The 12,990-nt window shown below is 39.1% G+C and overlaps 1 protein-coding gene across 2 annotated transcripts in view; it reads right to left on the bottom strand.

The window, feature by feature from the left end:
- gnav1 (guanine nucleotide binding protein (G protein) alpha v1) overlaps positions 1-9,596 on the bottom strand; it is a 29,643-nt gene extending 20,047 nt beyond the window's left edge. Inside the window, exons 1-3 of one of the 2 annotated variants that reach the window (XM_044114382.1) lie at positions 9,142-9,596; positions 8,959-9,044; positions 506-598 (exon numbers count right to left, since the gene is read on the bottom strand). In XM_044114382.1, the coding sequence (XP_043970317.1) occupies positions 506-598; positions 8,959-9,044; positions 9,142-9,271 (309 nt within the window). In that variant the 5' untranslated portion in view covers positions 9,272-9,596. Of the gene's footprint in view, positions 1-505; positions 599-8,958; positions 9,051-9,141 lie in introns of both variants that reach the window. The other variant, XM_044114381.1, reaches the window with a different exon arrangement.
- Between the last annotated feature and the right edge of the window lie 3,394 nt (positions 9,597-12,990).

The raw sequence follows: 12,990 nt of genomic DNA, 5'->3' as shown, positions 1-12,990 counted from the left end.
TGAGCTGTTTTTAGGGCGTCCTGCCACTTTAAATCCAAATAAGCTGCTGCTGGCCACTTCCTCCAACTCTATGTTCACGATGTCATGTGAAAATGGCTGCAAACAGATGGTAACTATTCAACCGTACAAGTTTGAAAAGCAGAAGAGAAGCCTCCTGTACAACCAACAAAAATGCAGCAAGAGGTTTCTGGATGTTAAGTCACTGTTGGTACACTTGTCTTTACCAGCTGACCAAATGTGCTGGAGCTTAGCTTAGTGTGCTAGGTAACGGTGCAATCCAAATCGATTGTGACTCAACAATCTGGAGGTTTTTGAAGATTCCAGACACCAAACAACATTAATTTATTACCAAAAAATGTCTGGGTGTTTCTGTAAGTTGTGTTTTTTTAGACCCAAATGTGAGTACAAAAAACTTGCAAAAAGTGCATTTTGCGTAATAGGTCTCTTTTAAATTTTAACCAAAACTAGAAAACCAGGCAAGGCAGGGGAATGAGAAGGAGGCTACCTTATTCCTGCTGTTAGCCAGGTTGATCCGGAGGACGCCCATTCCATGGAGGACAAACTTCATGGAAGTCAGGAGGTTATCCAACACCGCCGGCTGCAAAACAAAATCAGATCAGGTTGATTCATCAAAAACTTTTAAAAGTTTTTAAAAAGTTTGCAGCACATTCTCCTTAAACTCATATTCAGTGTTTAATTATTTGTCACATGGTCTGTTCAGTAGTGATGACCGTATGGACAAAGACTTGGGTCAGTCTAGCAGTAGGCAAGTTGTTACAGTATCCAAATTTAACATACAGTGGATTGGAAAATTATTCCAGTATAGTTTGTTCCTGCTTCCTACCTGCAACATGTTGTTGAAAGAAAAATATAAAAAGTCACATTTCATGTCATGTTGGGGATTCAGCAAACATGGGGCCAGAACTACAAGGCAATGCTTTGTAGTATTCATGTGTTATAATGGCCTAGTCAAAGTCCAATTGTGAATATGTGGCTTGATTGAAAAACTGATGCTCTGAATTTGGTAATAATGCTTATAAATCATGTTTAATTTTCCTTCCAATCAAGCATTACTTTGTGTTGATCTAGAACTTTAAATCCCTACATTTGATGTTTGCAACACGACTTAATGTGGAAAATGATTTTTTTTTCTTCAAATTGCACAAAGTATTTGCAAAAAAATATTTTCGCAAATAATACACATTGAAGAGAGACGGTGAACAAAATATGATTTTGTAGTTTTAAGAACATTAGCTGGGTTTTTATTTACCTTTGTTTGACAACAACAGTATAATGCATTTGTCTCTTTTTTTTTCTCAAATATGATCTGAAACTGCTGATCTCACTCAAAACATTCAACTGAGATGACGTGGATGTGGGTTTGGGAGTTCCTGTTTGGGACTGTGACCTTTTGAATTTGACTCCACTGAAACTGGGCAGCAGGGCAAAACAGAAACTGAGCCGTTATCATTAATCACAACGTAGATCTGGTTCAAAGCATGACCGGCTTTTTACTCCTGTTTTTCCTAAATATAATCATATGTTATATGATTATATTGCATTTTAAAGGCGTTTTAAGAGTAATTACTGAGACCATGAACACGACAAAAATCTCCAGTGAGGATGCCGCGCCCCCTGTTGGACATTACACCAACTGCAGGCGAAATCTTTTACATTTTGAACTGCTTGGTTTTCTGAGTCCAAGTTCAGCTTTTACAAACAATCTTTGATCGTAAAATGACACAGAACTATGTATTTCCACGGCCTATAGCCGTTCTGAAAAGATAAAGCATTAACTGTAGAATGAAAACTAAGACACTTTGAATTAGGCTTTTAAAAAAGTGTTAAATGTTTTGGCATAAAGTGTGAATAATTATATATCAGTCATTTTAAAGAAAGCTGCACTAAGACTGATTTTAGAATAACTGTGAGTGTGAATACTTCCTAGTGACTCAGTAAAGATAAATTTAAAGTTCAGCCTGATCAGTGTGCTTTATGGGCATTTTATTAATCCACCCTGACATCCGCTGCGCTCTCAGTGGAACATGTGAGGCTGGACAAGAGGGCGTTGTGTGAGTGGATTGGAAACATTTTGTGGCAGAGCTGCGTTGGTTCCTGTTGAAATAAAAGCCTCTTTGTGCTTTTGTCTATCTTCCTTTGGCTTCACTGTTATCATTGTCAGAAGAAAAGAAACTAAAGATCTCTATAGAATTGGTAGATTAAAAATCCCTGCTTTCTTTAAAACACCAAAATTGTTATTTTTGATACTATGACGTTAAAGATATTGCACAAATAAACTGTAAAAACTATTACTGATGTTTAACTTTCACTGGTCTTTGTAGGCTAATGGATCGCTCACAGTTTGGTTTATCATTTAGAAAGAAACGCAGCAATTGTCTCTAATGTTATCAGATTCAAAGTTGTTGTCCTCATCCCGTCTCTATCTTTGTGGTCCATAAAAGTCAGCAATAAAAATGGTTTCTGAACTGAAGGTGAATAAAACCAGATAAAAATAGGAGAGAAGAGGGAGAAGTAACAATGAGATGCAGGATGTTTGATACAGTGACCTCTGTCACTGAGTGAATTCCTGAGTTTGTGTAAATGTTGTAAATAGTTTCCAAAACCAAAAAAGGGAAGAATTTCATGCTGTTGTCTAAAACTGGCAGAAAACGACAACTTTAACAAAAGACATTACTCAAGAAAAGACATGGAATGCATTTGCATATCAAATCAATTATATAGCTTTATGTTATTAAAGCTAAAGTTTAATCAGTAATACTTTTATAAGAAATTATTATCAGATCATAATTTCCTGGTTAATGTCAAGTTGTCATAAGGAAGACATTTTGACTAATTTCAACTTTGTATTAAAAGTGTCATGATTTACCGAATGACACTTTATGACAATAGTCATAAATATTCATGAAGACTTACTCATGTTTATGACAGATGTCATGTCATGTTCATGACGGGTTTTATGTTTATCACAGGTGTTATGTCATGTTTATGACAGGTGTTATGTCATGTTCATGATGGTGTTATGTCATGTTCATGACAAGTGTTATGTCATGTTCATGATGGTGTTATGTCATGTTTATGACAGGCGTTATGTCATGTTTATGACAGGTGTTATGTCATGTTCATGATGGTGTTATGTCATGTTCATGACAAGTGTTATGTCATGTTCATGACAAGTGTTGTGTCATGTTCATGATGGTGTTATGTCATGTTCATGACAGGTGTTTTGTCATGTTCATGACAAGTGTTGTGTCATGTCTATGACAAGTGTTATGTCATGTTTATGACAGTGTTATGCCATGTTTATGACAGGTGTCATGTTTATGACAGGTGTTATGTCATGTTTATGACAGGTGTTATGTCATGTTTAAGACAGGTGTTGTGTCATGTTTATGACAGGTGTTATGTCATGTTTAAGACAGGTGTCATGTTTATGACAGGTGTTATGTCATGTTTATAACAGGTGTTATGTCATGTTTAAGACAGGTGTCATGTTTATGACAGGTGTTATGTCATGTTTATAACAGGTGTTATGTCATGTTTATGACGGAGTCATGACAGTCTTATTCACAACCCGTCAAATAAAGTGTTTCCTAAAGTTTTTAGAATGTGCTCTTGCATTATTATTTTGCTATTACCACTATGTGCCTTGAAAAGTGTCTCAAAACAACAATATCATCATTCATCACAATAAATTCTGTAACAATTTAATGTCCAGAAAAATGTGTTAACGTGACGGACCTTTACTGAGCCATGACTTTCTTTTACCTGAATTTATTTTCCAGCTGATCAAGCACCACCAGGCCTGCAGGAGCCATTATGTGCTTTTCCTGATCTTTTATTAGCTCTACATCACCTGAGCGTACAGAGTAACATAACACCTTCCTTTCTCTAATATTTGTGTGTAATTTTCCTGAAGGGAAGTCATTCAGATAGAAAAGAACATTTCTGACCTCCACTTCCTGCTGCGGTTTAAATCCCTGTGGGAACTCTGAGCGCCAGCAGACAAGTCCTGAGCTTCAGTACAGCAGTGTAATCTCTAAATCCATCCACCTACAGTGAACTATTGTTCTGCTCCAGGTTTGTGCTGGGTCTGCCTCTCTGAACACAGAAAGCGACCAGCCATTACAACCTGGATTGTGAGCATTTCCAAAGAAAGCACAGAGAAGAATGCGGATGAACGGGTTACCGCCTGATTTTAAATATTAGCCCCAGATTGTAAAACATGTAACGCATCATGAGAAGGTATGGGAGTGTTGGAGGAAGAGAAATGGCTATAAAAGATGCTATATTTACTAAATTTTTCATTAAAATCTGTGTTTTTAGCAAATATTTTTTTTCTACAGAATTAACACACTTTTCCGTATTCAGCTTCTCAAAGTTCTCGAGTTGTTTATGTTTATAAAAACATTTTGAAAGTATAAAATACTCAGTCAAAACAAGAATTTGATGCAGGAGATGTATTATACCAGATGGGATGGAAGGAAAGAAAAAGTGACGGAAAAACGGAAGGAAAGAAGGAAAGAAATGAAGGTAGGACGCAAGGGAGGAAATAAAGTAAAGAAGGAAAGAAGGATACAAGTTAGGGTGCAAAGAAAAAGGAAGGAAGGGAAGAGGATGGAGAGAGGAAGGAAGGACACAATGTGCTAAGTAACAAAGGAAGAAAATAAAAACATTCTTTTATTTTCTTAATTTAATTTTCTCCGTTCACCCAGACTGACTAGGAACGTCATATTAAGCACTTAACAGATATTTTGGACTGAAGATTTCATAGTTGTGGTATTTTATAAGCTCTGCCAGTCTGACACAAAGACAGAGTTATGTGTTCAGTCTGACCAAAGCCAGAACAACAGCATGGCCTCAAGCTTCAAATAAAAGAGGGATGAAACAACATTCCTCTCCTCATTTCCCTCCAAGAAGACATGGAGGTCTGTGAAAGTTTTACTGCAACACAAACCCAAATTAAAGGGCAACAAAGAAACACGAGTTAAGAAGCTCGGCCGCTCGCTGTGGGATGAGACGTTCGCTGCCGGGCTGATGGAGAAAAGATGCGTTTGAGTCAAACGGAGATAAAGACACAGATGAAACAATTTCCACAAAGGTCAGATAGAGAGCTGTGTGCGTGTGTGTGTGTGTGTTTGCCGTGGGAGAATGGGTCGGTTCAGGAAGGGAGGGACCGCCCTGTGGGTTAGTGTCATTTTCTCATCTGAAACTAAGGGCGTCAGCGCAGAACAAAGGCAGAGCTAACGGACACCAGACAGGACAAAGGAGCGGCGCGGTGGTGTGTTAACGCGCGTGAGCACGCTACCACACAAAACATTTATATCTGTAAAAAGTTGCTACTGAACCAACAGACGGGAAAACGTCTGGAAGAAGCTGCTGACAAACAGTTCTGTTTCTGAAAGGACTGTTTCCTGTTTTCAGATTCATCAAATGTCGAAAAATATTGAATGAAAACTTTTTCAAAATAAAGCTACGGTTTTTTTTATAAAACTTATTTAAAATGGTCACTAAAATCAAAATTTGAGCTTCCTTTTTCAAGTTCTTCTTTCCCACATTTATTTAAGTTTATGAACTGTGTTCACATTAACATCTGTATTCACGTGTGTATCATGAAATGCTTGATTCAACCAATCACAAGCCAGCATGTGTTTGAGTCAAACTGAGGTAAAAACAGATGAAACAGCATTCACAAAGCTCAAATAAAGATTTAGGCACGTAGACAAAGTCCAAACTGAGAATTGAAACGGGGAAGAGGGCAGAATTGCACGATTTAAGCATATTTATCTCTGCAATATCAGTTTCCACAATATTAATATCAAAAAGAAACATTAGCTAATGAATATTACTCGATTCACGACTGGAAGCAGACTGGCTATAACGCTGTAGATTTTATCAATCATTTCTTTTCTTTTTTACCAATTTTGTTTCAATAATCAAATTGATTGAACATGACTGTAGTTGTAGGCAAGTAATAAAAAAAATCATGAGTTTCACACACATCATGCTTTAAAGAGATAAAAACTGTAAATAAACACTTTACTGTCACATCCATCCCAATATGGCTGCCATGTAAACATATTGGATTTGGAGTTAGGGGATGGTGAGGAAACTCCCAAGTTTTCCAACTTTAATTCTCACTGAAGAGAATTTTCCAGTTTATTTTTCCAATGCCTGGAAAGCCTGACATCCAAGTAAATATAGCTTTCAAACAACATGGATTGTTGATACGTAGGAATGTTTCGTCTCTTTCAGTTCGGTTTTTATGCTTTTCTGAGGAGAATAGCCCAGTGGAATCATTGTTTCCCTGAGGATGGTTGAACTTGGAAACTTCTTTGGTATTCAGTGAGGTGGCATTGAGAATCAATGCTAACAGGAAGCAGAGGAATAAAGAGGCCAGATTCCAGACGACCGAGTCCCAGAAACAAAAACAAATACCAGTGAGACCTTTCCCAGATAAACCTCCAAGAAGAGGAATCAGCTGTTTTGCTTTCAGCAGGTAATTTAGTCCAGCCGTTCACATTTGGATACTGCGTAGGAAATATTCAAAGTGGTTACTGTCTCTCCCTTCAGAGGCTTACACAATGTTAAACTGACAACAAGCACGTCAAGCAAATTTCCAAAGGGCTGGCTCACACGAAGCTGAATTGACGACAACGGGCAGACGGGAGGTTAATTTTGCTAAACAACAACGACGAAACTGAATTGAACTTTAATCGGGTGTTTTAAGCAAAATATATTTTCCACGAACTCTTAATAAATCAGTAATATTGCACAATTAACACAAAGATGTAACAAAACTCAATAAACAATTTTATTAGATGTTGGTAGACTTTCCCGTTTTGCATAATGATTTTGAATGCTATAAAGCGCAATATGTTCAATATAATGTTGACTGATCCTTTTATTTAGACATTATAGTGTCTTATTTGCTTAAAAAGGTTCCAAAATGAGAAACTAAGAATGATAAGCAGAAGATTCTCAATATTAGAACCTCTTCTACTTAAACTCTACTGCCAAACTTTTTCAAAAATGACCATCTTTCATTATTGACTATTGTACGATACTTTGCAGAAGTACTCACACCCAGTGAATTCTTAACATTTTTTTTAGGTTACAATAATCAAACCTCACTTTATTTTATTGGGCTTTTATGGACCAACACAGGGCGTATCAAACTCCATCGGGGATGACTGTGACGTAATGATATAATACAAAGCAAACAGAATCTGACGTTGGTAACGAGTTGAGTTTGGTCCACAAAATCTTCCTTGTAATTAAAGCACAGAATGTATTTAGAAAGCCTAAATGAGGAGTATTTAATATTTAAATTACCTCCTCAGGTGAATGTCGGGATTTGGTAGCCACGCCCTTTTGGTTCCACAATCCCGACCTCAAGGTGTGAAAGCACACACACACAATCCCCAATCACATGAGATCGACTCATATGATCGAAAGAGGCTGACGGCTTAGTTGAAAATGAAGAGCAGCCACTGTAAGACGGCTAGAAATGATAAGTGAAAGCAGAAAGTGCTGCGTGTGTGTGTCTGTATTTTCGAACCAATTCCCTTTACCCCACCCCGTCCCAACCCCTGGAATAACAGAGGAATTTGGCTCCCATTTGCACTCACTCACACACTCACTCACACACAAAGAAGGAAAAGCAGATGTGAACTAAAACCACCGCATACCAGCTTGAATCCGAGTGTCATGACAAATCCCCTCTCGTCCCCCCCAACAGGAAAACGAGACTTCACCTCAGCTTCCCTCCGATCTGCATCACTGTTTCCTCATTTAAACAATCATTTTTTAAACCACTCTGCATTCTCTGCTGAGCTGCAGCTCTTCCCTCAGTGAAAATTACATTGTTCTATTCAAGTCATGCTTGTTTTGTAATATTTCTGGGCAGAGATTGGATGACGATCTAAGCCGAATTTGAGTTTCAATTAGAGCAATTCTCCGCACATCCCCCCAGCAGCTGCAGCTTGATTAACCTCTCTTTTAAATGATTAGCTAAGCTACATAGCTAAACCAGTGAGCTCACGTTGGATGCTTTGAACTGAGTGCATTACAAAGTGTGTTTACTTAAGCAATTTGTTTTTACTGGCTCTGATTAAATCATTTGATCGATCGGTTGCATCCAATTTTCGATAATACAGTCAGCTGCTTGTGTGATTTTGAAACGCGATACAACTTTAGGGAGATAATAAGTTGGCCAAATAAATAAATCTGCATTGATGGTGTCTGCCTACATTTAAATGAGGTGTTAAGCATGCATGTAGGGAAAAGCGTGGGAAAGGTTATATAAGTCAATCACGAAACAAGGAGGTTTTGATTTTGAAAGACTGGAGATGTTTGTTTCCTGCAAATTTGGCAGAAAAAAGGAACCAGCAAAAATGCTAACTTCACAAAAAAAACCCCACAAAAAACAAACATATAGTTTCAAATGCTTAGACAACTCAAATAAACGAACTTCCTAAAGATTTGATTGAATTGCTTGACTTCGGCGAAGAGTAGCTACTGAGGAACTAGAGGCACAGAGGCGGGACAGAAGTCAAAGGCAACTTTGTCGTAATAATTTTATCGTCTGATAGGCTACATGTTTAATTTCTGTCTTTCTTTTCACGGCGGACACATTTTCTCCCTGATAAAGCTGATACAACGTAGATATTGGGAAGATATCTGCTGAGTAACAAAAGAAACACACACAAACAAAAGAAAAAGGAGTCCAGCAAACTAACATGAAACTGTCCCACCACCAGCATTCTGATCTTATCAAATCAGTCAGAAAGATCAGGACAGCCTGGTGACGCTTTTGCGTCTCAAAATGTTTACTGCTTTCTGTTTTGTGAATCAGGTGCCAGAGAAACTCCAAGGAAGGTGAAGTCCCTCCCCTGTGTGCTGATGGGTCTCTGTGTGAAAGCTGTGTGAGGTTCCCACCTTGAAGCTGCTCAGCTCTTGCTTGGTGAAGCCATTGCTGTGGATGATTTTCATCTGTTTGACCAAAGTGCTTTTCCCACTCTCTGCTGCTCCTGCAAGGAGAGTAAACATGAGTTTTTACTTCCACATTTCAGTCGGACACCCGGGGATTTTTTAAAAGTTGATCTTGACAGTCGGTCTCACCCAGAATGAGGATTTTAACCACATTCATCTCCCGCTTTGCGCATTCGTACAGGTCTCTATCTATCTTGGCGCTGTTTATCTTCGCTTTCTTCTCGTCCTCTGTGTCTTCGGTCCCGAGGCACAGTCCCATCCTGAGCGATCATCTCCTCTCCGACCCAGACAGAGAGGAAACCTATAAAACTGCGAGCTCGTCACCCACTCCAAAAATAAAATAACCCAAAAATAACAACAACAAAAAAATAACCAGAAAATCTTCCCAGAGAAGTCAAACAACTCTGATTAAAGTTTTTTAAAAAGTTAGATTTCAGGCCATCTTGCATGCTTTTCAAACTCCTGCTGGCAGTTGATCGCCAAGCCTTCAGGCAAAACTGTTTTCACGCGTGGCTCCGAGCGCTTTCTCCGCCTCTCAGCGCCAGATTTAATCTGCGGTAAAAAAAAAAAAAAAAAAACAAAAACAGACCCAGAGCAGAGCTGTTCCTCCGCAGGTCAGCCTCCTGATCTGCCCAACAGAGGGAAAAGAGCCCACATTCTCCCACGGCAGCCCGCTGCCCAGAAAGAAACCTCTCGGAACTCCCTGGGGAAGTGACGTGGGCTCCGTGGGTCTCACCTGAAGACTTCAGCTCCAGCTCCGAACTTCGGCTTCCGCCGAGACGAAGTTTGCTACAGACATGATGATGTGGTGATGAAAAATCCATGTGAGGGGTTTCTGCTCTAAAAACCAAATATGTTCAAGGATTTAGTGCTCAATCACTTTTACAGTCCTCTCCGGAATGACCTCATCAGCGTCTCACATGACTGAAAGAAAAAGCAACATAATCTGCAGTTACCTTATCTGCTCCCGATCCTGGTTTCACTTTGTCTTATTCCCACGCATGTTTCACTTTGGGTCTCAGTTAGGCTTTGCTCATCACCTTGGGTGTGTTCATTTGTCCTCTGTGTGATGACATATGAAGCTCACACCTTAAGGACCCAGCACTGGATTTGAACCTAGTACAGATCTGGATCGTGAAAGGGTTAATTCATCCTTTCTTTCCTTGAATGAGTTTAATCTGGGCCGTGGCTTCATTAGTATTCTGATGCGTTCATAAACCATCATTCCTCCTCCACCCTGTTGCCATGAGGTGTGTGAGTTTGCCTTTTTTTTTTTTTTTATAATCAAACTATACCTTATATGCATGTGGAAATGTAATGGAACCCCATGTATTTAACCGTTGCCTATCAATTGCTTTATGTCGGTAGTTGAGTATTTTTGCTTAAGTAGCCTATTGAACATTATACACATTAACAGAGTATGTCAGCCTTAAGATGTTTCACTTTTCGAATTTTTTATTTATTTATTTGAAATGCCCCAGTTTCGTGATGCCCAGGCTTCTTGGGGCATCACGTGGTCTTGCGTACCTGGACGGCCACGCCTCCGAGGTTTAAACACTAAATTTTCCACCTACGGTAGAACATGAGACGCCTATTGTTTGTAAGTGACCATATAACCCTTTATGGATTGATTTGCAGCCACTTTGGCTTATATGAGGCCACTGCTGATGGCCATTGCTTCTTCAGGTTGTGCTATGCTCCTCACCAGAGCATTCCTTGGAAGAGAGGAACAAGCTTGTTACCAAATACCAAGATGATGCGATACCTGATGGCACAGGGTATCTGATGAAGACATTCCTCAGGCAGAAAAATGCTATCAAAGCGCACGTTTATCCAAAACCGTTCTGTGATGTGTGAAACTAAAGTGTAATGAATAGAAGTCACTTAGGAGCAAAGTAGAAAGAAAGAAAACAATTTCAAGAAACTGTGCAGTTGAATAAATAAACATTGCTTGAGATCTTTCCGTTTTTCTGCACAAGCACAGTGAAAAAATGCATGAAAGGTATCACTGTCTACACATAAAATTGATTTTGGTTACTCTAGCCTCATATCTCTTAAATGTCAACAACCAAAAAACATAAAAAAATTTTTTTTTAAAACCCTAACAGTATAAAACGATAAAACATAAAGGTTCAAAACTGATTCTAAGATGTGAACTTATGGATTCCTTAATTTGCATTTATAATCAGGTCAGGAGAGTTGTTAAAGTGTAGCTCAAACAGGTGTCCCTGCCGACTGACAAAACAAAACCAACCAATCAGAGAGGAGGTCAACATTTGTAGAGGAAATAAAACACCAAAAGGTCTGAAAGCTCACAGAAAACAACCAAACAGACCACCTGGTCAAAAACGCCCAGAACCCCAAGACACGAAGAGAGACCTTAATGAACGTGGATCAACCTCATGGTGGGATAGTTACTTCACAACAAACCCAAATGTTTTTTGTTTTTTTTCCTCCCCACCAGGGGGTCTTTTTGTGGGCTCTAGTGTCCCTTATATGACAGTAGGCTGACAGGAAGGGGGAGACATGCGGCAAATGTCGCCGGGTCCAGGATTCGAACCAGCGACAGCTCCGTCGAGGACTCAAGGCCTCCAAATGTGGGTTGCACTATCCCCTACGCCACCACAGCACGCCCCATATTTTGTCTGTTTATGGTAGAATTTATTCATGTGCTGAATTTTTATTTGTGGTATCAACGTAAAAGAGGCTGAACAGATGTATGCACACTTGTCTAATTTAGATTTGCAAAAACGAAAAACTAGAAAAATGTGTATTGTTTTCTTCCAGTTTACAATTATGTGCTAATTTGCACTGACATTTGTGGTTGTATCATAACACAATGGTGACACACATTAAGTCATGGATGTTGGCCTTATTTGTTCATTTACTATCTAAACTTCAAATAAAGAACAAAAAGGGCCACTCAACAAAGGTAAACAAAATTTTCTGTTTGGGCCTTGTAAAGATTAGAAATGTCCTCCAAGGGCCGGTAGTGGCAGAACGTATTGATCATAAACTATTCAAACATGAATAAATCTCTGCATTCGATGACTTCTTAAAGTTAAATAATATTGAACATCTCTTCACACTGATATAATTTGCCAGAAAACAGCTAAAATCTACTTTGATTAGACTGAGAAAATAATATTTCAGGCCAAAACTGCTATCTTCTATTAACGTGTCCCAGTCTGGAAGGCCATATGAAAAGCTTTGGCGGGCTGCATTTGGCCCCGGGGCCTCGAGTTTGACACACATAATATATAACAGAAACAAACTTAGTGTGACAACAGATCACCTGTCCTGGGGTCACAGCTCGACCAAAAAAAAACAACCCTGCAGCAGAACCTTCTTACACATTGCACTACTTTCTGAATTCATTTCCTCAGACGCGCCACTCAAAATATGGCGTCGACTGCGACGCTCGCGCGGCCTTTGGTTTTGGTAGCGACCCTTAAATTTCTCGGTCAGAACTACGACTGAAGGGGTGAATAAATGCTTTGAAAGAAATAACGAATGGATATACACAACGTGACATTACTAAATGTGATTTAGTACCACTTTGGAAGATGATGGCGGATACTGTAAAGTCATGCTAGTGTTGGCTGTGTGAGGGCTGCGGCTGAGTTAGCTTCAATTGTGTCGGAGCGACTGTGGCCTAATTTCTCCGCCTCAGCGAACCAGGACTATGTGCTGATCACACAAACGTCCACCTGCATGGATTAACACGTGACGCTTTTCACAGGTTGCCCATTTTATTTCAAAGTGAAATACACACACACACACACACACACACAAAAAGTTGTTACTGAAAAGCTGCGAAAAGCGCCAACATAAAAAAAACAAAACAGGTAAGTTTATATCTTAGGTTATATCTCACCACGTTTAAACCATTTTGTTTTCATGGATCACATTAACAGAACTCCGTTAAAAGAAAACAACAGAGAAGGTCTGGAAATGAAAATCTTTCCTTTCCTTGGA

The sequence above is a fragment of the Gambusia affinis genome, linkage group LG04, assembly GCF_019740435.1.
Source record: "Gambusia affinis linkage group LG04, SWU_Gaff_1.0, whole genome shotgun sequence".
NCBI classification, from domain to species: Eukaryota; Metazoa; Chordata; class Actinopteri; order Cyprinodontiformes; family Poeciliidae; genus Gambusia; species Gambusia affinis.
The sequence above is the reverse complement of the archived record's forward strand: the minus strand, read 5'-3'. Positions and strand labels throughout refer to the sequence as shown.